Raw genomic sequence first — 26,262 nt, forward strand, 5'->3', positions numbered from 1 at the left:
TTGTGGTTTGTCAGTTACATTGTAATTCTGTTTGTCAGCAAAGGCCTTGGAAGATTAATTGAATGGAAAGTTACACCAATGATAGTAAAACAAGGGTAATGGAATGTAGCCTAAATTAGGTGATGCTGAGGGAATTAGATTAGGAAATGAAATACTAAACATAGTAGATAAGTTTTTCTATTTTGGTAGCTGATAATGGTAGAAGTAAATAGGATATAAAATACAGACAATACAAACTAGCAATAAAAAGGAAAGCCTTTCTGAAAAGAAGAAATTTGTCAACACTGAATGTAAATTTAAATGTAATTATATGTTCCGAAATTAAACATTGACAATAACAGTTCAGACAAAAGTGTTTTGAATATGGTGATACAGAAGAATTCTTAAGATTGTATGGGTAGATCAGATAACTAATGAGGAGGTAATGAATTGACTTGGGAAGAAAAGAAATCAACACGACACATCCTAAGGCATCAAGGAATTGTCAGTTTGGTAGAGAATGGAAGCATGAGAGATAAAAATTTTAGAGTAAGATGAAGACTTAACTACAGTTATCAGGTTACAATGAACATAGGCTGTAGTCATCACGCAGAGATGAAGAGGTTTGTGCAGGATAGACTAGTGAGCAGAGCTGCAGCAAATCAGTGTTCAACTGAAAACCACAATGATGGCAACATATAGGAAAAATAAACATGTAATCTCTGAATTTTAACGGTAACCTTTTTTTAGAGTACAATACATCCCTTGTAGCATCTACTAGTGCAGTTTGATGAGCTTCTCCAAAATAGTGTCACACATACCAAATGTGTCATCCTTATTTGGATATTCTCTGTTAATCCTACCTGGTAAAGGTCCAGCATTGATAAGCCATTCTCATGAAGTGGTTGAACATGCATTTTGTAAGTGACCCCTTTCATGGATGAGTTACATTTCTGTAGGAATCTTCCAGTGGGACAGCCTGGCATCTTCTTTCCCACAATTAGTTTCATTTAGTCATTCCGTCTTAGATTGCTTCAGGTTGTTACTCCTGGATATTTATGTGGTCATCACTGTTTCCAGTGACCTATGTCAATAGTGTAAACAAACAGCAGTGGATCCTTCCAACTATTTATGCACAATTGCTTATTGATGCTTAGGCTCAACCAGCACTCCCTCCATCATGTGACCCTCTGGACGCATCCTGTATTTCATGACAGTTTGCTGGCTTTTTAACTTCCTGTGTATAACAATATAACATATAAACAGCCTCATGAAGCTTCTGACATTGCCTAAGAGATCATTTACATATATATAGTGAACAGTAATGATCCTGCTACACTCTCTTGGGGTGCTCCTGGATTATGCTCAATTAAGAACTATGTATTGAGTTCTATGTGCTTGGAAATGTTGATCCAGTTTTCTGTAAACTAAATTTTTGTTGAATGAGCTACAGTATGAAACAAAATGTTTTATAGAAGTCAATAAATGTAGAAATAATCTGAGTGCTGTTTTCTGTGGTTCTATGAATTTTGTGGAGGAACATAGAAAGCTGAATTTCACAAGATCTCTGTTTGCAGAAATCATGTTGATTCCCATGAAAGAGATTTTTGTTCTCCAAAAAGACACTCCATAATTCTCTACTGGATTAACATCGGCTATATACTCAGAGAGTATTTTTCAGGAAGCATTGATGATATAGAAAAAGCCATAAAGGTTAATGGAGTCTTGATCAACAACATTCATTGTGCTGATAATACACTATTGGAGATCAGACATGGAGATAAAATGTTTCATAGAGAAAGCCTGTAATGCCTTCATAAAATTTAAGAATATTCTCACAAGTACAGGCATACTCCAAAACCTTAGAGTCTGATTTATTAGATGCTACATATGATCTACTCTTCTACACAGTTCTGAAAGATGGCCACTAAATATGAAAACAGCAAGGAAGATCAAGGTTTTTCAAATGTGTACTTACTGCAGACTGCTTAAAATATTGTGGACAGCAAGAGTAAATAATACTGAAGTATTGCGACAAATACAGAAACAGTGAGAAATATTAACAACATCTACATAAAAGAAAAACTACACACCTTTGATATATGTTTTGCTTCAGCAGTTGATAAGAGAAGTGAAGATTGAGGGTAAAAGAAGAAAAAAGTGAAGAATAATGTCTTGGTTGGATAACATAAAGCACTGGACATGATTACCAAATGCAGACCAACTACTATATACTGTGGCTCATAGAAAAAGATGCATCAAAAGGATCACCAACATATATTAATGTCTAGGCAGACTAAGGTGAAGTATGAATAACTTACTTCCTTGAAGGAGGGATGGAGATCAAGATTTTAGCATCAGATTGTACTGCCAGATATATACTTTTTAGCAAACATTGTCCAGCTTCATTTACTAAAAAAATAGCAAGAAATTACAAATGTGCGTAATATACAAAGGTACTCCATATTACTAACAGTATATATTCAGTTGTATGACACATTCTGTGACTTTGTAGCAAGGATCTGTAAATTAGTCTCATAACCAGAGTTATTTGGCCTCCACAGTTAGCCAGTAATCTCAGCCTGATAGGTCTTTCTCCATGACTAATAGACACTTATGATAACATTGTGTCTTCCAGGCTGTTATTTTAAATGACTGCTTTGTTAAACATAACTAGTTAGTTTCAAGCATTTGCTCACTCTCAAGTGTACAAACAAACATAATAACATACCAGAATTAAATGGAAGTCAAAATATAAAAGTCTGTACAACTGCACTAGATGCTGCATTTCTGAGAAAACTGCAGTGAAATGCAAGATGCCTCAAAAGGATGAGCGTTTGGTGAAAGGTCTGGATATTTACCCTCAACAAAAATTAACCTTTATATATTTTGTGTTCACATAGTTGGAAAGATCCATTGCTGTTTAATTATTCTGTTTTGGGTCCCATTTAATTCTGGTGTGTCATTATATTTGCAGTACACTTGAGTATTAACACACACTACCCACTAGCAAGTGGCACTTCAGAAAGTACTCATTTAAAATAACAAACCAGTGAAAATGACTTCACTTTTTAAGTTCATACAGGCTATAGCACCTACCCAGGAGTGACTAAATGTGTTTTCTTCATATTTCTTATTGGATGCCCTTGACAATCTTGTCTTCATCTTTCATTACAGTAATGTCTTAAGTGCAGCTAAATCATTTGCATGCTCTAAATTTTCTTACAGTTTTTGTCTGAAGTCACTTTCTTCTTTTTCTCCCACTTTTTTAGCCTGTGTGTTTTTATTTCTTTATTACCATTTTCAACTAAACTTCTCACAAAATGAAATGGAGAAACAAGGAATGAAGCCCAAGACCATAGGTACTGTCCAATTTTATCTGCTTCCATATAAACACCAGATAAGAGGGTATAATCTGCACTATCCAATCAATTATGGCTTACATCTTTGACATACTTTCCACCTCTTTTTATGACAACCTTTTCAGTACAAACCATAAAAAGCACTATATCATTATACTCCTATTTACAAGAATGCCTGAATGTGATTAAAAGAAGTACTCTGTTTCATTTATGCCTTATCACAATTTGAATCCAAATGTTCTGCTCATTCATTCATTCATTCTTTATTAATCCTTTGAATCATTTTGGGTACAGAGAGTACTACATGATATGAGACAAGTCATTATGGTAGTTAAACATTTAAAAATGCAGAACACCAAATTAAATACTCCTAGACTTACACAATGCTAATTGTGATCAGCTGCCTGACCAATAATACTATCTGAGCATACAACCAGGTGAGACTCAAATTTATGTTTTCTCCTGTTATTCCTGAATGCTACACTCACAGGTTTCCCTACAGCATATAAAAGGATAACAACTGGCTAATGGACTGTGGCTTGCCCTGCCATAGAGATATATATTAACTAAATTAATTCATGAACTGCATAAATTCATGAAAATGTGAGGACATTGCTTCTTCAGGGGAAGCAAACATTTGGATATGGTAGGAATCATCACGTATCAGTAAATCTGACTCTTTATAAATTTTTTCCTTTCTTTCCTGTCCCTATTTCTTATCTGCCTTCTCCTCTTAATTTTTAAAATTTTGAGTAGTCCAGTTTTTCCATTTACTTCTCTGTTCACTTTGCCATACTTACTATTATGGTGGAAACTGGTAAAAGAGAACTGTTCTTCAAACTCACATAGTCTTATTACGTATTTGACAGTTACTTTCTCTCCAAGTATGTTTGAACATTCAACACACGTATCCATTTTACTGTCAATCACAGAGCTAGATACTCTAAATACATCCTCACCTCCCCCTCCTCCCTGCCCCCCAGCTCCACCCATCCTACTCTGTTGCCCCCCTCACCCCTATCAACAAGTATGAAGTGCTGTCATCTGAAACTAATGCCAGATCTGAGGCAGCACAGTACACTACTATCACTGGAAAACCATCCTAAATCACACGTTGGATAAAAACAGCTGCAGAAATTGAAGATTCCATTAATTGTTGGCAGTTCAACTGTATGACAAGTTAATGAACTAATGATACCCCTTAGAGATATGGTGAAAAGGGCTAGTAAGGAGAACCACTTTCACTCAGTGTGTACTCTTGCATAGCTTGCTCAACCTACTGAAAAAGCTGTCCCAGAAAAAATTAGGGTACTTGGTGTCTTGTGTAGTTCATTTATGGTTATTTACCAATGTAGAAATGGCATATCACAACTGGACAGTGAAAGATGTTGGAAATTTTACACTGAGATTCAAAATCAAAGATAGAAGATACAAACAGAGGACACATACTTTACAGATGAAAGTACAAGTGATGATGCATGCAAGTCTATGTTCCAGTTATCTAAAGCAAGTACAGTAGTTTATACCAATGTTTTCTATTATGAATGGTGTTCCTGACGTTTACATTTCTATCTTCTGAGAACTGATACAAACATTCTTTATTCAGCTGATGATACAGACCTTCACTCTCCATGTGTAGTGTCTAATTATGTGCTCAACTCCAAGGAAAGTGTTGGTCAGAACTAGACACTCAATCAAACAGAGCTATACAATCAGCAATGTTCCAGAAAGAAGTGGGCGTAAACTCACATTTTTCTGTTGCCATTTTTTCTTTGATGACTGCATGATTTGAGAAATCAAATGTGAAATGAATCAATGCATTGATAATACAACTGCATCAATGACTCATAAAGACAATCTGAAGGGGAACAAAAGCAAAAAGAAAAAAAAACTCTCTATATGGTACAAGTGGTCTGTAATAAAATTACTGGAAATTTACTGCTTATTTAAAGGTTGTTTTGCATATGTGTGTCCTCAAATAGCCAAACTCTGTGGTTACTGGTCAACAGACCCATCCTCACAATCAGGATTTGCAAGTGAATTGCTAAGTTGTGATTGAATTTGTGCTATATTGTTGATGTTAGATATGAATAGCAATGTTACTTCTGTCAACAGAGATGAAGAAAAACATGACTCACTTCATACTTCCTGACAACAACCTTATAGAACTGTAAAGCAAAATGTCATCATTGACTACAGTAGGAACAAAATATGTTGACAGAGCAGATCAGTTCTACAGCTATTGTGCATTTCACCAAAAGATTAAAGTGATGGAAAAAATTTACTTTCCCACTTATTTATTACATCAACAGATTTGTCTCATAAAAAGAAAAGGGTAGGGGGAACATGTTCCTGGTAGACAGCATGATGACTGTTGGGAAGAAACTGGCTATAAACAGAGGAGACATTTTCCTGCGTAAACTACTTCATCAACATAAATTGATGGAACATTTGTTCACCATTTTCCAGAGGAAGTTCCACCTATTGCAGACAAGGCCAACGTAACTTGCTGTTACAAAGGTTACTGAGACAGATTAAATAGGAGATCTGACTATCCTACCTTCCACATCCTGTACAAAATATTTGCTTGTCTACCTGCATCTGTTGCTAGAGTAGAAAGAAGTTCTTCAACATCGTGGTGTACGAAGACATGGCTGAGGTCGACAATGAAGGCTCAGCTTTGTTGAACATTCACTCTAACATTGATTGTCCTGTTGACGATGTAATTAACCAGTTTGCCAGGAAGAACAGGCATGTAGAATTCATCATTTAAGGAAGAGAACCACAATTGTAAATCTTTTATATCATAAGATAGCATTTTCTTGTATATGTGTATAATCAGTGTAAATAAAGCTTTCTCAAACTTTGCACGTGACTTGATTATTTTTTATTACGGTAAAAGTAAAAGTAGCTCAAGATATCTTTAGCGCCCCCTCCTTGACGTTTTTCTGTATCCGCCACTGTCTCCATACATGAAATTATGCACTCACTCAGTTGATCTGCCTACAGCCTCAGCAAGCTCACTAATTTTTATTTGGTGGTTTTGCATTAGCATATCATGGATTTTGTCAACAGTTTCCTTTGTGGTGATCTCAATTGGACAGCCAGAGCACACTTCATCTTTGGTGCTCATCCATCCACCTTTAAATGCATTAATCCAAAAGTAAATGGTGTTCAATGATGGTGCAGAGTCAATGTGAACTTCAACAGTTTCTTGATTTGTGTGGCAGTCCAACCCAATCAAATTAAAATGTTTAATAACAGCATGAAACTCAGTTTTCTCCATTTTCAGTTGTAGTTGACACACTAACCAGTTCAGTTGGCTGCCAACAATCCAATGTACACTCTACATTGTTGAAATTTTTTGTACAATCTTTGGAATAACAAAGATTACCAACTATGAAGGTGCAACAAAAATGTTCCATTCTTTCATGGAAATTGACCAGAGTTATCAAACCACCCTTGTAAAATAACACATTGCTGCATACAAATTATCGATTACTTGACTAATGTTCAGGAATACCCCATTATCAGGAATCTGGGAGAAGATAGAATACTAAGAACTGGTTGGTTATAATGATTTTCAGTATGACAGGCAATAAAATGAGATAACTACATCAAGCACACCTTACACTGACACTAATCACATCCAAATTGACATCAAGTATACTGCCTAGCAACTGTCAGCATTTGTGTAAATCCTTCTATCTTGGCACTCCACTGTTTACCGTATTTACTCGAATCTAAGCCACACTCGAATCTAAGCTGCACCTGAAAAATGAGACTCGAAATAAAGGAAAAAAAAAATTCCCGAATCTAAGCCGCACCTGAAATTTGAGACTCGAAATTCAAGGGGAGAGAAAAGTTTTAGGCCGCACCTCCAAATCGAAACAAAGTTGGTCCATTGTAATATGAGACACAATTTAGGTCGAATGAAAGACCATACAGCTACAGTAGTTTGGTTCGAGTCGTAAGCTTAGCAGTTAAGCTTTACCAGGTAGCCATTGCTATGCGTCAGGCACTCCGTACGTATTTATATGGGTACCCTTCCTTTTTCACGTGCTTCGTCTGGTTTGAATCGATTGCTTATTTTGCTTTGATCTGATAAGTGCCGTTTTCTTTGTTATAGGTGTTTACGTCACTCTAAGCTGAAAATGCATTACTGTACTGTGTCATGCATTGTTTGTCGCATTCTGATAGTGCGTATTTACGGCCTGTCGCCGCTCGCGGCATGACTTGCTTTTGTGCGCGCTACCGCCGCTCTTTTTTTTTTAAAAAGAGGAATCGTCTCATTAGCGAAACAATGGCAAGAGACTGCTATTTGTTGTTACTTACACTGCTGCTTTCTTTGATAATGATCAACAAGAACCAAATAATAGACTGCGTATGATAGAACATGTTCTGAACGTGAGTTAGGCGCAAATTTTTCTCCTTTTGAAAATCTTTGCCGTCGCTTATTTAGTACATTAAATTCTGCACAGAAATTAGTCATTACATTTAAAATCTAGTCAGTTGCCGTGCTTCATTTCTGACTATATCACTATTAGGCATAAGAATAATACGAATATAAACATGACACGATACGTATATTCTTCCACGTTTGCTGTTGTTTCACTCTAGTTTCGTAGTTTATTAGGCAGACAGGATTTAAATGAGATAGCAGCAAACACAAAAGAATACATGGCAAAATGTTTATTTTTGTATTATTCTTATGGTGAAGAGAATACTGCATGTGATTCACATTTCATCAGGTTCCTATTAGCAACCATCTCTTCTCACAGGTAGGAAAAAACTCGGAACGTAGAGTTGGCCATATTGACAAACATCCCTAACAGTCTTGCCAGTCGGATTTTCGTAGTACATTAAAATTCTGCTACATTCGAAGATGAACAATACGGAATTTGTATTTACTTCGTTGGATAATGTATGAAAATGCAGTGGCCGAAACTCGGGGCGGAGAAAAAAAAAAAGGTTTTGGCGCCAGTATTTATCTTTGTGCCCACAAAGCATGCTTGTATAGCGCTACATATATTCGACGGCAGAAGTTAGTTGTGGCGGCACCTACCAACATTTTTCAGAACTTCCTCTTGCTTTGCACTCGATTCTAAGCCGCAGCTGGTTTTTTGGATTGCAAAAACCGGAAAAAAAGTGCGGCTTAGATTCGAGTAAATACAGTAACTTGCTATGGATCAGATGATTAGCTTGTAAACACATGTCTCAGCCATACCATTCACATACAACAAGAACACTAAGATCTCTCTGGCACCAGTGGATGATATAGGCAAAGAGTTTCACAATATTGTGCATAACAGTATTTGATTCAACCAGTAGGGCAATACATGTAGTCTTCAATAAACATCATAGCACAATATTATCACAAAAACTGGCCCAAAATTATTTTTTTTTTCCTTCCGTATGTTACTTTGCACAATAAACACTGTCCAGACATTTTTAGATGACACAAAGACTGAAACAGAAAGAGATAAACACATTCCAAAATACTGAATTCTGTCTTCCCTTAAAAAATAAAAAAATAAAATAAATAATTTAAAAAACTACTGCTGTTAGGGAAAACAATGTTTCCAAAATACAAGTAAATTTTGTAACATAAAATCATTACTTAGCCCATGAATGAACCAAACAGTAACGGTTCTGGGTGGAATATTCATCTGTCCCACAACAGAAACTTATATGAGACTGCTCCTGATTAAGCTGAATAAAGTCAAAGCATTACTTAGCCAATAAGCTTGCAGTTAGTAATCATAGGTATGTTAAGCCAAGTAGTGGTGGAAACTGCAAGTTCATACGTTGTGGCAGTATGCACACAATAAATAGTTGTGATAGAGCCACAGGTAGAGGAAAGTTGAATAACAGCAACTGAGAAAGAGACTGCCACTGCTGGTCTTATATTTGCCCCCTACAGAAACTCAGCATGACCGGTCAGTGATATCAGCAGCGCTCTTGCCACAAGCACCCCTGCCTGATGTGGACAATGTTGCACTTATTGATATACCAATATCTTCAATTTGGCTGTCAGATACAGCTACCCATGGTCTAGGGGTGCCGGCCGGAGTGGCCGTGCAGTTCTAGGCACCAAAATTACGGGAGCACCGTGGTCCCGTGGTTGGCGTGAGTAACTGCGGTACGAGAGGTCCTTGGTTCAAGTCTTCCCTCGATTGAAAATTTTCATTTTGTTTCTCGGATAATCCATGATAAATTTTTGTTAGGACACATCAAGTTTGATGTGTGCCTTTACTGTTGCCGGCACGGTAGCTCAGCGTGTTCGGTCAGAGGGTTACGTGCCCTCTGTAATACAAAAAAACCTGAGTCAATCGATCAATAATGAACATAAATGGATGTCTTACGACGTCCGCACCGACCAGATGCAACGAACAAAAGCGATCAAAATGAGATTAAAAAAAAAGGGGTAGCGTCTTTGATTCATAATCAAAACATCTTCGGTCCCGGGTTCGATCCCCGCCACTGCCTAAATTTTGATAAATAATCAGCATTGGCGGCCGAAGACTTCCGGCATAAGAAGTCAGCCTCATTCTGCCAACGGCCTTGTCAGAGAGGGCAGAGGAGCGGATAGAGGTTCAGGGCACTCTCTTGTCCTAGGGGTGGGAAATTGCCCCTAAAGGCGGAAGAATCAGCAATGATCAACGACATAAGGATGCAGAAGGCAATGGAAACCACTGCATTAAAGACATGTAACGTGTATCCACAGGACATGTGGCCTGTAATTGAAGAAGTGTCATGATGATCTCTCCATTGGCAAAAGATTCCGGAATAGTCCCCCATTCGGATCTCTGGGAGGGGACTGCCAAGGGGGAGGTTACCATGAGAAAAAGATTGAATAATCTATGAAAGGATAACGTTCTACGAGTCAGGGCATGGAATGTCAGAAGCTTGAATGTGGTAGGGAAACTAGAAAATCTGAAAAGGGAAATGCAAAGGCTCAATCTAGATATAGTAGGGGTCAGTGAAGTGAAGTGGAAGGAAGACAAGGATTTCTGGTCAGATGAGTATCAAGTAATATCAACAGTCGTAGAAAATGGTATAACAGGTGTAGGATTCGTTATGAATAGGAAGATAGGGCAGAGGGTGTGTTACTGTGAACAGTTCAGTGACCGGGTTGTTCTAATCAGAATCGACAGCAGACCAACACCGACAACGATAGTTCATGTATACATGCCGACATCGCAAGCTGAAGATGAACAGATAGAGAAAGTGTATGAGGATACTGAAAGGGTAATGCAGTATGTAAAGGGGGACAAAAATCTAATAGTCATGGGTGACTGGAATGCAGTTGTAGGGGAAGGAGTAGAAGAAAAGGTTACAGGAGAATATGGGCTTGGGACAAGGAATGAAAGAGGAGAAAGACTAATTGAGTTCTGTAACAAGTTTCAGCTAGTAATAGTGAATACCCTGTTCAAGAATCACAAGAGGAGGAGGTATACTTGGAAAAGGCTGGGAGATACGGGAAGATTTCAATTAGATTACATCATGGTCAGACAGAGATTTCGAAATCAGATACTGGATTGTAAGGCATACCCAGGAGCAGATATAGACTCAGATCACAATATAGTAGTGATGAAGAGTAGGCTGAAGTTCTAGACATTAGCCAGGAAGAATCAATACGCAAAGAAGTGGGATACGGAAGTACTAAGGAATGACGAGATACATTTGAAGTTCTCTAACGCTATAGATACAGCAATAAGGAATAGGCAGTACAGTTGAAGAGGAATGGACATCTCTAAAAAGGGCCATCAGAGAAGTTGGGAAGGTAAACATAGGTACAAAGAAGGTAGCTGCAAAGAAACCATGGGTAACAGAAGAAATACTTCAGTTGATTGATGAAAGGAGGAAGTACAAACATGTTCCGGGAAAATCAGGAATACAGAAATACAAGTCACTTAGGAATGAAATAAATAGGAAGTGCAGGGAAGCTAAGACGAAACGGCTGCAGGAAAAATGTGAAGACATCGAAAAAGATATGATTGTTGGAAGGACAGACTCAGCATACAGGAAAGTAAAAAAAAAAACAACCTTTGGTGACATTAAAAGCAACAGTGGTAACATTAAGAGTGCAACGCGAATTCCACTGTTAAATGCAGAGGAGAGAGCAGATAGGTGGAAAGAATACATTGAAAGCCTCTATGAGAGTGAAGATTTGTCTGATGTAATAGAAGAAGAAACAGGAGTCGATTTAGAAGAGATAGGGGATCCAGTATTAGAATCGGAATTTAAAAGAGCTTTGGAGGACTTATGCTCAAATAAGGCAGAAGGGATAGATAACATTCCATCAGAATTTCTAAAATCATTGGGGGAAGAGGCAACAAAACGACTATTCACGTTGGTGTGTAGAATATATGAGTCTGGCAATATATCATCTGACTTTCAGAAAAGCATCATCCTTACAATTTCGAAGACGGCAAGAGCTGACAAGTGCAAGAATTATCGCACAATCAGCTTAACAGCTCATGCATTGAAACTGCTTACAAGAATAATATACAGAAGAATGGAAAAGAAAATTGAGAATGCGCTAGGTGACGATCAGTTTGGCTTTAGGAAAAGTAAAGGGACGAGAGAGGCAATTCTGACGTTACGGCTAATAATGGAAGCTAGGCTAAAGAAAAATCAAGACACTTTCATAGGATTTGTCAACCTGGAAAAAGCGTTTGACAATATAAAATGGTGCAAGCTGTTCGAGATTCTGAAAAAAGTAGGCGTAAGCTATAGGGAGAGACGGGTCATATACAATATGTACAACAACCAAGAGGGAATAATAAGAGTGGACGATCAAGAACGAAGTGCTCGTATTAAGAAGGGTGTAGGACAAGGCTGTAGCCTTTCACCCCTACTGTTCAATCTGTACATCGAGGAAGCAATGATGGAAATAAAAGAAAGGTTCAGGAGTGAAATTAAGATACAAGGTGAAAGGATATCAGTGATACGATTCGCTGATGACATTGCTATCCTGAGTGAAAGTGAAGAAGAATTAAATGATCTGCTGAACGGAATGAACAGTCTAATGAGTACACAGTATTGTTTGAGAGTAAATCTGAGAAAGACGAAGGTAATGAGAAGTAGTAGAAATGAAAACAGTGAGAAACTTACCATCAGGGTTGATGGTCACGAAGTCAGTGAAGTTAAGGAATTCTGCTACCTAGGCAGTAAAATAACCAATGACGGACGGAGCAAGGAGGACATCAAAAGCAGACTCGCTATGGCAAAAAAGGCATTTCTGGCCAAGAGAAGTCTAGTAATATCAAATACCGGCCTTAATTTGAGGATGAAATTTCTGAGGATGTACGTCTGGAGTACAGCATTGTATGGTAGTGAATCATGGACTGTGGGAAAACCGGAACAGAAAAGAATCAAAGCATTTGAGATGTGGTGCTATAGACGAATGTCGAAAATTAGGTGGACTGATAAGGTAAGGAATGAGGAGGTTCTACGCAGAATCGGAGAGGAAAGGAATATGTGGAAAACACTGATAAGGAGAAGGGACAGAATGATAGGACATCTGCTAAGATATGAGGGAATGACTTCCATGGTACTAGAGGGAGCTGTAGAGGGCAAAAACTGTAGAGGAAGACAGAGATTGGAATACGTCAAGCAAATAATTGAGGAAGTAGGTTGCAAGTGCTACTCTGAGATGAAGAGGTTAGCACAGGAAAGGAATTCATGGTGGGCCGCATCAAACCAGTCAGTAGACTGATGACAAAAAAAAAAAAAAAAAAAAAAAACAGTTTTTAAAATTGCCACCATCTGTACTGCTGCTAAGATGAGTAACATTGTAATTAGTGCTAGCAGCATTGAAAGGCAGCTTAAAATGCTAAAACTCAGTAATGTCCTAGGATCTGACAGGGTCTTTGTAAATAGCTACAGTATATGGAATTTGTGAGTGTACTAACTACTGTTGACCATAATTTAGTGTAAATGCCTGAACTATAAAATGTTCTGAGTGTTTCAGAAAGAGCATGGATCATACCAAGCTACAAAAAAGAAGTAGAGCTGATGCACACAAATACCATTCTGCATCACTCACATCTATATGTTGCATAATTGTAGAACACATTCATTGTTCAATATTATGATCTACCTGGAAAAAACTTCCGTGTCATATTCAAGATGGGTTCAGAAACATTAATAGAAACTCAACTCATGCTCTTGATGAATACCATAGATAAGGGAAACTAAGTCAATTTTGTGTTTCTAGAATTTCAAAAACATTTGTCTGTACCACATTGATTCCTTTAAAAATATTATGTTTCTGTGTGATGTTTAACCAGGTTGATGAGAGTATAAAAAGTTCCTAACAGTAAAATTGCAGCAAGTTAACCTGTATGGAGATATCTACTGATATGAGTGTTTCCAGTATTTCCAGTGGAGTCTAATAGGAGAATTGCTCTTCATCTTATCATTAATGACTGAACAGATAGTATTAGTTGCAGCCTCATACTTCTTTAGATAATGCAATTATCTGTCAGAAAATTATGTCCAATAAAATGCTCTCAAGTATTAGCTTAGAAAACTTCAAGAACTGCCTTTCAGGACACATTCTGTGGATATCCTCCAGGCCCTACACTTCTGTAATACAGAGAGTGTAGCAGTGCAGATAAAATTAGGCAAATAACAGCTTGCTCAAATAGAAGCAAGCAGTCATTTTTTCCCACAGTCTGCATGTGACTGGAAGAAGAAGACCTTAATATACATCTGGCCATTGAAATTGCAACACCTTGAACACAGCATGCAGCAAACCATCAAAACTGGCATGAAATGCAACACAAGTTCAGATATGCAATATGCATTTCAGTGTAACCATACAATTTAGGTAGAAATAATGCGAGAAAATGCAAGAAAATATTACACAGCAAACTTCTCACTCAGGAATCACATTTAAATGCTGTTTCTTCTGAGATAAGATTTTTGTTATTTGTTATGAAAGATTGAGAAATTTTTACCTGCATGTGGCAGATTTTGACAGCTGTATGGGTGCTGCTGTTGAGGCAGCAGATTATAGTCCTGCAGCATTGCTGCTTGCTCTAGTTAGGATCTACATCTACATCTACATGACTTTTTTGCAATTCACAGTTAAGTGGCTGGCAGACGGTTCATCAAACCAGTTTCAAGCAATTTCTCTACCTTTCAATCCTCAAATGGTACATCAAAAAACAAACACTTAAATATTTCTGTACAAGCTCTGATATCTTTTATTTTATCATGATAGTTATGTCACACTATGTAGGTGGGCGCCAACAGAATATTTTTGCAATGATAAGAAAGTTGGTGATTGAAATTTCATGAGAAGATCCTGCCACAATGAAACACTGAAATTTCATGAAAAGATCCTACCACAATGAAACACTGAAATTTCATGAGAAGGTCCTGCCACAATGAAACACGCCTTTGTTTTAACAGTTGCCATCCCAATTCATGTATCATGTTTGGGGCATTCTGTTCCCTATTTTGTGATAATACAAAATGAGTTTGCCTTCTTTGAACTTTTTCAATATCCTCTGTCAGTCTCGTATGATGAGGATCCCACACCACATAACAGAACTCCAGAAGAGGTGGGTCAAGCATGGTGTAAGCAGCCACTTTAGTAGACCTGTTGTACTTACTAAGTGTCCTGCCAATAAATGCAGTCTTTTGTTTGCTTTACCCAGGATCCCATAGCTGTCATGCAAATATGGAGTCAATAGGTTCAGCAGGGCCACACTTAATGCCATGCAGTATCAGAACAGACCCACATGATTGGCGCCCATAAGGACAGGCATATTGTTCACTCTGCTGTGCCAAATCAAACACTTTAATCCAGAAAATGGACTTGTTTGCACCAATGAGAGAGGTTTGTAGCAGATTGGTGTACCAATAGTGGTGTGCCCAATGATATATCTTTACAGAAGCACCATGTCTTCTTGTCAGACAAGTCCTGGTTCTACACACTGCATTGTGAGAATGTTTGCCCGTTTGGAAGCTCTGAGGAGAATGAACATTGACAGAATTCCTTTCACCTCAGCATGTAGACATGTGGTGGTTTTGTGTGCCATTGGGTTCACAACACAGTCACCTCTAATTTGCATGATTGCTAATTTGGACTGCATCCATTACATTTCTGATGTTCTAAGGCTGGTGGTTATGCCCTACCATTGAGGTCTCTGCAATGTTGAATGCCTTTCATCAAGATAATGCAAAACTACATGTTGCCTGTGCTGTCCTGATCTACTTTGTTACAGCAAGTGTTTGACTGTTCCCCTGACCAATAAATTCTCCAGATGTCTCATCCACTGAAAACAGCTGGTAGAGGGTTGCCAAGAGACTGGCATGCCGCCACATATCAGCCACTATGTTTGATGAACTCTGGAATAAAGTTGAAGCACCATGGAAGCACTAAAGACCTACATATGTCATCCATTCTCAGTTCAGCTCAGTGCCCAGCTTGGTTAATGCCATCATTGCTACCAGTGGTGACAGGTCTGTGTACTAAATTTCACATCGTGTACACCTCCAATGTGCCTATAAGTGTGATGGTGTGTTTTCTCTATTATACTATTTACACTCAGTAAGTAAGAGTTGATTATTTGCTGTCCCTATTGGTGTTGCCGTTTTAATGGCTAGCAGTGTACACACTATAATATAAATTACTCTCTGTCATGCAACTCATAGTTATTTGTAGAGGTAGATATAGATGCCAAAGAGTCGTTAGAAGATGCTTAAGGCTTTTGTGGCCATTTTTTGACAAGCTGGCTATTGGCTTCTGTATTGGGCTCTTCAGCTAATTTTCATCTGATGATTTTACTGATGTTTCGCCAGCATGAGTGGCTGGCATTGTCAAAGCTTCACCCTCCATTGCTTTCTCTCTCTCTCTCTCTCTCTCTCTCTCTCTCTCTCTCACCCACACACACACACACACACACACACACACACACACACACACACACACACTATTTCTTGTTCTCTCTTCCTCTTTTGTTGTATTTTTTAAATTACATATGTGTGGATAAAGACAAAATTAGCTTCAGTTTCTACATATTTCTATTGCCTCCATGACAACTTTATTAAACATACATTAAACTTTTTTTTTTGTTCCAGAGAAAATACAGAAGACCATCTCATCTAATATATTTATTATCTTGAGTCGGTTGACTTATGGGGCCTACCTCATACACACATTGCCTCAGTTGTATGATGAAGGTTCCCTTCGACTTCCTAGGAATGTTGACTGGTTCACGACAGTAAGTATACTTTAAAACAAAACAAAAAGTGCATAAGAGAACATTTTGAAGAGTTTACTACAGAACATTTTGGATGTCATCATATGCCTAAGATTTTGGTTTGTTATGCAACAGAACTAGTCAATTAGTCAGCCGTAAGGTACAGTCATGATTTAAAATTTAGCTTACATACTGTGAATAAGAGTACAATGGTTCAAACCTGCATCTGGCCATTGAGAGTTAGGTTTTCTGTGATTTCCCTAAAATCACTTCAGGCAAATGCTAGGATGGTTCCTTTGAAAGGATATAGCCGATTTCCTTCCCCATCCTTGACACAGTCCATACTTGTGTTCTGTCACTAATGACCTTGATGTCAAAGGGACATTAAACCCAATCTACCTTCCTTCCTTCCTTGAATTGTTCAATTACTGGTGACAATAAATTGGTTTATAGGAGTGAGCTAGTGATATGGACTTCCAAATTTCTATACTGCAATTGACTGGACTGCTTTTTATGAAGCAAATGGCAGTTGTCCTAGACTGATTCATATGTTCTGTGAGTGAAATTATCAAATCGAGACAGTCTTATACCTGGGCAGTGTGTTAAATTTTATATAAATGCTTTGGGATGTGAAAGACATCATATTATTTAGTAAGTTTTCAAGTTGTCTTATCTTTCCTTCATTTAAAATTTATGTTACAAACCTATGTTTATACAAAAAGCAACATGTATGAATCCTGTGCATTATTTAATGGTATGTTGTCATAGAGAAAAGGAAGTTTATCATCTTTGAATCCTATATGTTCTGAGCATACTTTGCTCTCAGCACTCACGACTATACATAAAGCATTTTATTCTTGACAGCAATGTAGCCTAAATGAAGAAAGTGAAAGGGGATTTAACATTTTGAAACTGATTCCACATTTCAAAGATGAATTTTCCACATTTATTTCATTTGATCATAAAAGGTGTTTAGAATACTTGTATGACATGATAATCACAAATCTTTCACTGACATTCACCTGTCATACTAGCACTTCATACTGAAACATATTGCATGTTTCTGTAGAACATAATCTTTATACCCCTTCCCCACCCACCTTGACTAACTGTCTCTTCCTGCTTACTCCTATTATGTGCACCAGAAACTGCACCTCTGCTACAATAAGTACTCAGACATCTCCTTGCCATCTGCTGGAACCTGTTGCTTTAATTTTTGTTCTCAGCTTTCCTTGTCGTTCTTTAGACTTGCTCTTTGAATTAAATACTCTGAATTGTTTTTGATTGGCTAATGAAGCATTTCTCATTCATCTTTTTATTTAATTCTGAAAGATAGAGTTTTTCCAGATCTCCATTGCAGTTCTACTAGTTATTCATTTAGACAGTACAAGTGTTTAATAGTGGTACAAACTAAACTTTCAGTTTTGGCTGTTTTTTCTGTGTCTCTGAATAACTGTGGCCTCCTTTTGGAGTTATGCTGAAATTAGGACAAAAGTCAGTGTCTTATTGATAACCGCATGGAAAGAATGGATTGCTACTCACCATGTAGTAGAGGCTTTGAGATTCACCAAAAAGATTACTGGAAATATTTTAGCTTTTGGGCAAAGTCCTTCCTCAGAAGTATAACTCTCACATATTCATACAGCAACATCTCACATACACTTGGGTACTGTCTCTGCCCTAGCAGCATCTATGTGTAAGTTGTTCTTATGTGAATGTCTACATCTACATCTACATCTACATTTATACTCCGCAAGCCACCCAACGGTGTGTGGCGGAGGGCACTTTACGTGCCACTGTCATTATCTCCCTTTCCTGTTCCAGTCGCGTATGGTTCGCGGGAAGAACGACTGTCTGAAAGCCTCTGTGCGCGCTCTAATCTCTCTAATTTTACATTCGTGATCTCCTCGGGAGGTATAAGTAGGGGGAAGCAATATATTCGATACCTCATCCAGAAACGCACCCTCTCGAAACCTGGCGAGCAAGCTACACCGCGATGCAGAGCGCCTCTCTTGCAGAGTCTGCCACTTGAGTTTGTTAAACATCTCCGTAACGCTATCACGGTTACCAAATAACCCTGTGACGAAACGCGCCGCTCTTCTTTGGATCTTCTCTATCTCCTCCGTCAACCCGATCTGGTACGGATCCCACACTGATGAGCAATACTCAAGTATAGGTCGAACGAGTGTTTTGTAAGCCACCTCCTTTGTTGATGGACTACATTTTCTAAGGACTCTCCCAATGAATCTCAACCTGGTACCCGCCTTACCAACAATTAATTTTATATGATCATTCCACTTCAAATCGTTCCGCATGCATACTCCCAGATATTTTACAGAAGTAACTGCTACCAGTGTTTGTTCCGCTATCATATAATCATACAATAAAGGATCCTTCTTTCTATGTATTCGCAATACATTACATTTGTCTATGTTAAGGGTCAGTTGCCACTCCCTGCACCAAGTGCCTATCCGCTGCAGATCTTCCTGCATTTCGCTACAATTTTCTAATGCTGCAACTTCTCTGTATACTACAGCATCATCCGCGAAAAGCCGCATGGAACTTCCGACACTATCTACTAGGTCATTTATATATATTGTGAAAAGCAATGGTCCCATAACACTCCCCTGTGGCACGCCAGAGGTTACTTTAACGTCTGTAGATGTCTCTCCATTGAGAACAACATGCTGTGTTCTGTTTGCTAAAAACTCTTCAATCCAGCCACACAGCTGGTCTGATATTCCGTAGGCTCTTACTTTGTTTATCAGACGACAGTGCGGAACTGTATCGAACGCCTTCCGGAAGTCAAGGAAAATGGCATCTACCTGGGAGCCTGTATCTAATATTTTCTGGGTTTCATGAACAAATAATGCGAGTTGGGTTTCACACGATCGCTGTTTCCGGAATCCATGTTGATTCCTACATAGTAGATTCTGAGTTTCCAAAAACGACATGATACTCGAGCAAAAGACATGTTCTAAAATTCTACAACAGATCGACGTCAGAGAGATAGGTCTATAGTTTTGCGCATCTGCTCGACGACCCTTCTTGAAGACTGGGACTACCTGTGCTCTTTTCCAATCATTTGGAACCTTCTGTTCCTCTAGAGACTTGCGGTACACGGCTGTTAGAAGGGGGGCAAGTTCTTTCGCGTACTCTGTGTAGAATCGAATTGGTATCCCGTCAGGTCCAGTGGACTTTCCTCTGTTGAGTGATTCCAGTTGCTTTTCTATTCCTTGGACACTTATTTCAATGTCAGCCATTTTTTCGTTGGTGCGAGGATTTAGAGAAGGAACTGCAGTGCGGTCTTCCTCTGTGAAACAGCTTTGGAAAAAGGTGTTTAGTATTTCAGCTTTACGCTTGTCATCCTCTGTTTCAATGCCATCATCATCCCAGAGTGTCTGGACATGATGTTTCGAGCCACTTACTGATTTAACGTAAGACCAGAACTTCCTAGGATTTTCTGTCAAGTCGGTACCTAGTATTTTACTTTCGAATTCACTGAACGCTTCACGCATAGCCCTCCTTACGCTAACTTTGACATCGTTTAGCTTCTGTTTGTCTGAGAGGTTTTGGCTGCGTTTAAACTTGGAGTGAAGCTCTCTTTGCTTTCGCAGTAGTTTCCTAACTTTGTTGTTGTACCACGGTGGGTTTTTCCCGTCCCTCACAGTTTTGCTCGGCACGTACCTGTCTAAAACGCATTTAACGGTTGCCTTGAACTTTTTCCATAAACACTCAACATTGTCAGTGCCGGAACAGAAATTTTCGTTTTGATCTGTTAGGTAGTCTGAAATCTGCCTTCTATTACTCTTGCTAAACAGATAAACCTTCCTCCCTTTTTTTATATTCCTATTACTACTTTTAAGAAAGGAATTTGTCTGAAAGCTTAAATATTTCTAGTATTATTTCACTGGTCCTGTCTGTGACTGGCATAAGTATATGGTAAGTAGTGATCTATCCTTTCCGTAATGTTATCTTATTCATAAGAACTTCTTGTGCATGGTAATCAGTGTTGCTGAACAGATGTTGGCCTTCTCATCATGTTTGTATGATCCTTAAATTGTAATTCAGTTCAGTTCCCTATCAAAAACTCCAAAAACTTTCTTCGATTTTTTATGCAGCAGTACTGATAAACACATACAATATTTTTTATGAATAAGATAACAACATGGACCTTTTCTTCTACTTTCATTTTGTTTCCAGCAGTTTTAATTACTTTAAAAACTGATGTCCCTTGGCCATGATTTCTGATGAGACAGAAAAACAAGTACACACAAGCTAGTAATACTGACAGTGTACAGATCGTCAGCAGGAAGTACTTCCAGTTTCATATAGAAGTTAAAAATTTTTTAATAATGTTATGCAGAATTAAATGTTATAAAGTAATACTGCTTTATGATACCTATAGTTGATGTTGTCCAGCTTTGGCTTGTTTCCTATTGTTAAATTATTTGTGAGGAATAACACCTGGTATTGTAAAATCTTCTCCAATAAAAAGAGAGCAGAGAGTGCAGGTTGTATCAAGAAGAGAAAGTGCATCATTATGAGTTATCCAGTCTACTATTATACACCAAACCACAAAATCTACATAAAAAAATGAATAATTCCATCACTGATCCTCCTGTCTGTCATTAAAAAGTGAATCAAAATTATTATGTACAAATATAAACAATTCTAATAATAAAGCAAACTGCCTACATCAATATCAAACAATAAATAAAACAAAACAAAAACGATCAATTAAATTTAGTTTTTAGACAATACTGGAAGCAAGAATAGCTACAACACCCATTCAAATCACTGTAAACAAAATGTAATGATTTTTTCTTAAAAAGTGGCAGCAAATGTTGGAGCTCATAATAAAGAGTAAAATGCAAATGATTAGTTTCTCTCTGTTAAATCGCTGGCAAACATTAGCAATAGAAGTCCAAGAATATTTAAATATCTTTATCATTGAACACCACTGTGCTTCAAGGTCACGATGCTGTTTCTTACACATTATTGAAATCTTGTTCCGACTTCATAAGACCAACCAAAAGCTACCATTGTAATCACTCAGTGGCACAAGATATATGTCTTCAAATATTTAAATGTCCAATACTAATACTCATAAACATTCAGAGATAAGAATGTAACTTTCATTAAAAGACTTTTCATTAGTTCCAGTCTTTAAAAAACTTTTAAGAAATGGTCTACAGTAGAAGATTACTCACTTTTCTAGAAGAACTTTTTTAACTGTCTCTCAGTTCAAAGGACAGAGTAAAATATAAAGTATAGATTGCATATATGCTCACACAAATAATTTTATGATAGACTCAAATAAGGTAATTTCTCCTGGTGATATAAGCTGTTGCCTACCAAGACTTCTTATATTGTATGGATGCTCAAATCCTACTATGGAATTTAAAATGATCTGGTAGTAACGGCTACCCTCTTACTTTAATAGCTGAAATCAGTGTGCTACACAGGCAGACAGTGCCATGGAAATAAAAATAAACTCAGAATGGGAAAACATATAGTATGTAGTACCATAGGGTTCAGTGCTATATCAACTCCCCACCTTCATCTGTGTAAATTACTTTCCAAAGATTTGTAAGGATAGTTCAAAAAGCAACAAATTTATTTATGACACAAATGTACAAATCAATAGCTCAGATTAATGACTCCATTCACACCCAAATTATAGGTGAACAGGCTACAACCAGTTTAAGCAAAAATTTTGTCTTAATCTCACAAAGATCCACATTATGCAGTTTAAACAGGTGAAATGACCTGCTGTTACCATAAATAAATATTATGGTGATGCACTACATGAAAAACTTTGTGTAAAATACCTTAATATCCAACTGGAAAACAAACTAAACTGGAGTCAACAAATAAATAAACTAATCAAGAGCCTGCATTCAGATTCTCTCATTGTGCTGATTTTAAGGCTAGTATGCCAGCTTACTTTGCAGTTTTTTATTTCTTTTTGTCTTATGGGAGAGAGGAAGTTAGAGTTTAACACGCCAGTTGTCTGAGGAACCAGAAATTCAGCTTCTCTCAATGGGCTTATTTTAAGATAAGTTTGCCAGCTTATGTTCCCTACTTTCACTTGCTGGTGTCACATGGGAGGAAGAAAGAAAAGGGCTTGACATCCCAGTGGTCTGATGGAATTCTCTTCCGGATCTGGGTAGCTGAAGTACACAAATCATTTATTTGGCATATATGAAGAATGAAAAATATTGCATAAAGTAATTCCATCTACAAGTACATTTACTCCTTAATGGTATTTGTGCTAGTAGTGAAATAAATTCCAGATAAACACAATCACAGTGGGAGACACAAAAAATTCATATGTACTCCTTGTCTTCACATCCAGAAATCATGCTGGTGTTCTGTGTCAAAGTCTAAATCTCTTTAACAATATGCTTGTAGAAATTAATAATCTCTAAAAAATTCTTTATTTGCCATTCCCTCCAGAAAATATCAGGTTATCTAGTTTCAAGAATGGTAAACTCATATTAAGAGCTATATCATATTACAACATTCAGTTTAGAAAGGCTTCTGTTCTTACCATATTTCAGTAACTGCTGTTCTTTGATAATTATGACTACAGTTATTTAAGTACCAAGGAAGTAGTTATATAAAAGCTTAAAGGATCAGACTGTAGCTAGTTACATAAACTAAGAAAAGCACTATTTTTCTTTACCATTTTTCCCAAAATAATAGCTTTCTTACTAATTTTATTATGTTTATAATAATACATTAAAGTACAAATGTAAAGTGGCAGTGTACTGACAGTGAACTGTTAATGCAGTGCAAAGTATTACTATTTGACAGTTGTTTCTCTTCGTTTCTACATAACTTAGCGTGTTCCAGATTCTAGGACATTCTCCTGTATCATACAGTTTGTGGAATACAACGATTGTATAAGTAATTCTGCTTAAATCAAATTAAATGTGTTTAATTTAATATTTTTTATTTGAACAATTAAATTGTAATTATTATAAAAGTTATTAACATGGATAATATAATGCTGTAACAGATTTAACAATGAATATTTTAGAAAACTAACAGAGTATTCTTGATTTATTTCAGATATGGTCCCTTCTTGGAGACTGTTGTGCTGTCTACTTCTTAGCATTTCTTTTATTTATTGGTGTAGAGGCACCTATTCGTACAATATCAAAAATATTGCTCTCGTGACTTTCAAGAAAAATGTAGTCCTTTGAAAAGGTTAGTATGGAAAAGACAGACTGGAAATTTGCCCTAATTTTTGTTAAATAACCAAGGAACTTAAATTATACTGATTTACACAACTCTGTACCAGGACAGCACTTCTGTTGTTATGAAGTATGAGAAATTTGTACACTTCTTTGTTTATTGTAATGCTCACTAAATTGGATTGTTACTTCATTATTTTGCTTAACTTCTGCTGGAATCAATTTTGTGACGAACAGTTACTATTTGCTCTTCAGATGGAAATATTCATTTACTCTCATTATGTTACTATGTGTAATGTAACTGAAACATTTTTTTAAATAGCAGCTGATTTGAGAATCAAATTCTCACGCACGGATCAAATTAGTGGGTAGCAACATAACTTATTAATTTTACACAAGTGCCAGCTCAGTAACTCTACACAAATTTCTACTAATATAAATTTCAAGTTTTTCTTTATATACTACTGACCAGCACAGAAATTTTTAATTTTTTCTGATATTTGTTTCTAGTTATTATTGTTGTTCATATTATCACCTTATTATTAGGGTTATAAAACTAAAATTGTAGTTTGTCTACAGTTATTTGGACTCTTCTATTGCAAAGTTAAGAACTAACGGTTAACTTTCTGAGTGTTACATTCAATAATCTAAAATAATTATATTTGTTGCTAGTTACTGCAATGAGGTGTTATAATCTCTTCAAAGTTGTTATGTGGTCTGTATATCCCTGTACAACTATTTCTTTTGTTTTCTAGAAGTATCAGTTAGGTATATCATGTGAACTCTATAGAACGTACATCAAATGTCATAAAAATGTTTTATATGCAATAGGAATGAAAGAGAATACTGGCATTGAAGTATGTATTTCCATTGGCATTGAAGTATGTATTTTCATGGAAATGTCTCATTGTTGTTGTCAGAAAACTAATGCAATCAAGTTTTTCCAGACCACAGAGCACTCACTGTGAACAAGATTTAGTGGAGGAGTGTCACCATCAAAATGTGCCTATAGTCTGTTGCACCCGAATTTTCATTTGGTTTAGATTGACAGAAAACAGTTTGTAGTCCACAATATTAGCTCAAGATTCAGCTTTCTTTCAAGTAATGATATGCCATCAAAACTTTGCTCAGAAAATTCACAAATAAGACATTAACAAGCTGCAGGCAGTAACTGGCAGTCTTAGAAGATTTAAGTGCAAATCAAAAAAATATGCAGGGTAAGAAAGTGGTTGAGAAAAACATTCAGAACACATTTTCCACACAGAACAAGGAAATCTTTTATATAGATGTGGATCTGGAAACACTTTATTTCTGTGCCCAATTTATTTTCTACATCTCTTCACATCAGCACACTGTACCACCCTTTCTTAGACAAAATATTCAAAATGTCATATGTTAGCATTGACATGTGCATCAATTTAACTTTGCAATGACTCGCAGTTGCACTGATATATCCCTGCAGTATCGTATATGGTTTGACAATTTTTCTCAGCATGCACATGAAGATAGTCTGCATTTTGTGCTGTAGTTTGATACACAAGAGCTTCCAAATGCAATTTAGATTTATTTTCTCTAAATTTAATAACTTAAGGTTTCCTCCCTGCCTGTAGCAAGTCCAAAGGGTTTAGGCTTGAAGAATTTCGAGGAAAAGAAATTGACCAAGCTCTTCCAGCCTATCTGTCATGGAACCTGTTACTTAAAGGCCACTAAAATGAGGAGCAGCTCCACTGTGCACAAAGTACATGTTTTGTTGCACTGATAAATGTAAATCTTCTTGCTGATATTCTTGAAGAAAGCATTGTAAGTTTGTTTGTTTATACTGAATAGAAAAACTTGAGGCCCTAGTTAACAGTCATCAACAATGTTGCTCCAAATATAGAAGAAAATAAGTATTGATAACACTCCTCACCAGTTGCATATGTGCTGATACTGAAAATTTACAGTCTGGTAACGTTTAATATACACTTCACCTGTGAACATTACTATGACACTAAAATAAGGGTTAACACTTTTTTGAATTAATCTGTGGAATAAAACCAGCAATTTGTCTTATGTTGGGACTAGGGTCATGGTCCTATGCATTATCAATTTCTTCCCCCAACTGCAGTGGCCTCATTCATCTGGCCTTCCCAGTTGCAAGCAGAAGGAGTCAAATTTCCATTCTACCTCAGTTAATGACTAATTGCTTCAAATGCCCTCCTATTGTGGCACATTTGTTATGGAACAAAATAAATGTTGAGCAGAGTAACCATACTGATCCATACATTAAATAAGCATTTTCCAACTCTGTGTTAGTGTTCATTTTCACTGCACTGGAACAAGTTCATGATGAACACTAAATACTAGTTATGTGCTTTCTGAACCCATGTGCTTGTAACATATTTTCTTTCTCTCTCCATGAGTAATGTGTCCTGAAAGTCTGACCATACCTTTTCTGTTATACCTTGTATACCATTGACCTTTCTTCTACAAATTAAAAAATTACCTAGATTC

General features: G+C 37.1%; 1 protein-coding gene across 1 annotated transcript in view; it reads left to right on the forward strand.

Annotated features, from left to right (window-relative positions):
- LOC126162355 (nose resistant to fluoxetine protein 6-like) overlaps nucleotides 1-26,262 on the forward strand; it is a 170,557-nt gene that overhangs the window by 137,674 nt on the left and 6,621 nt on the right. The window contains exons 12-13 of the mRNA XM_049918809.1: nucleotides 16,443-16,585; nucleotides 23,645-23,782. Of these exons, the coding sequence (XP_049774766.1) occupies nucleotides 16,443-16,585; nucleotides 23,645-23,752 (251 nt within the window). The 3' untranslated portion in view covers nucleotides 23,753-23,782. The remainder of the gene's footprint in view (nucleotides 1-16,442; nucleotides 16,586-23,644; nucleotides 23,783-26,262) is intronic.

The sequence above is a fragment of the Schistocerca cancellata genome, chromosome 2 (genome assembly GCF_023864275.1).
Source record: "Schistocerca cancellata isolate TAMUIC-IGC-003103 chromosome 2, iqSchCanc2.1, whole genome shotgun sequence".
Taxonomy (NCBI): domain Eukaryota; kingdom Metazoa; phylum Arthropoda; class Insecta; order Orthoptera; family Acrididae; genus Schistocerca; species Schistocerca cancellata.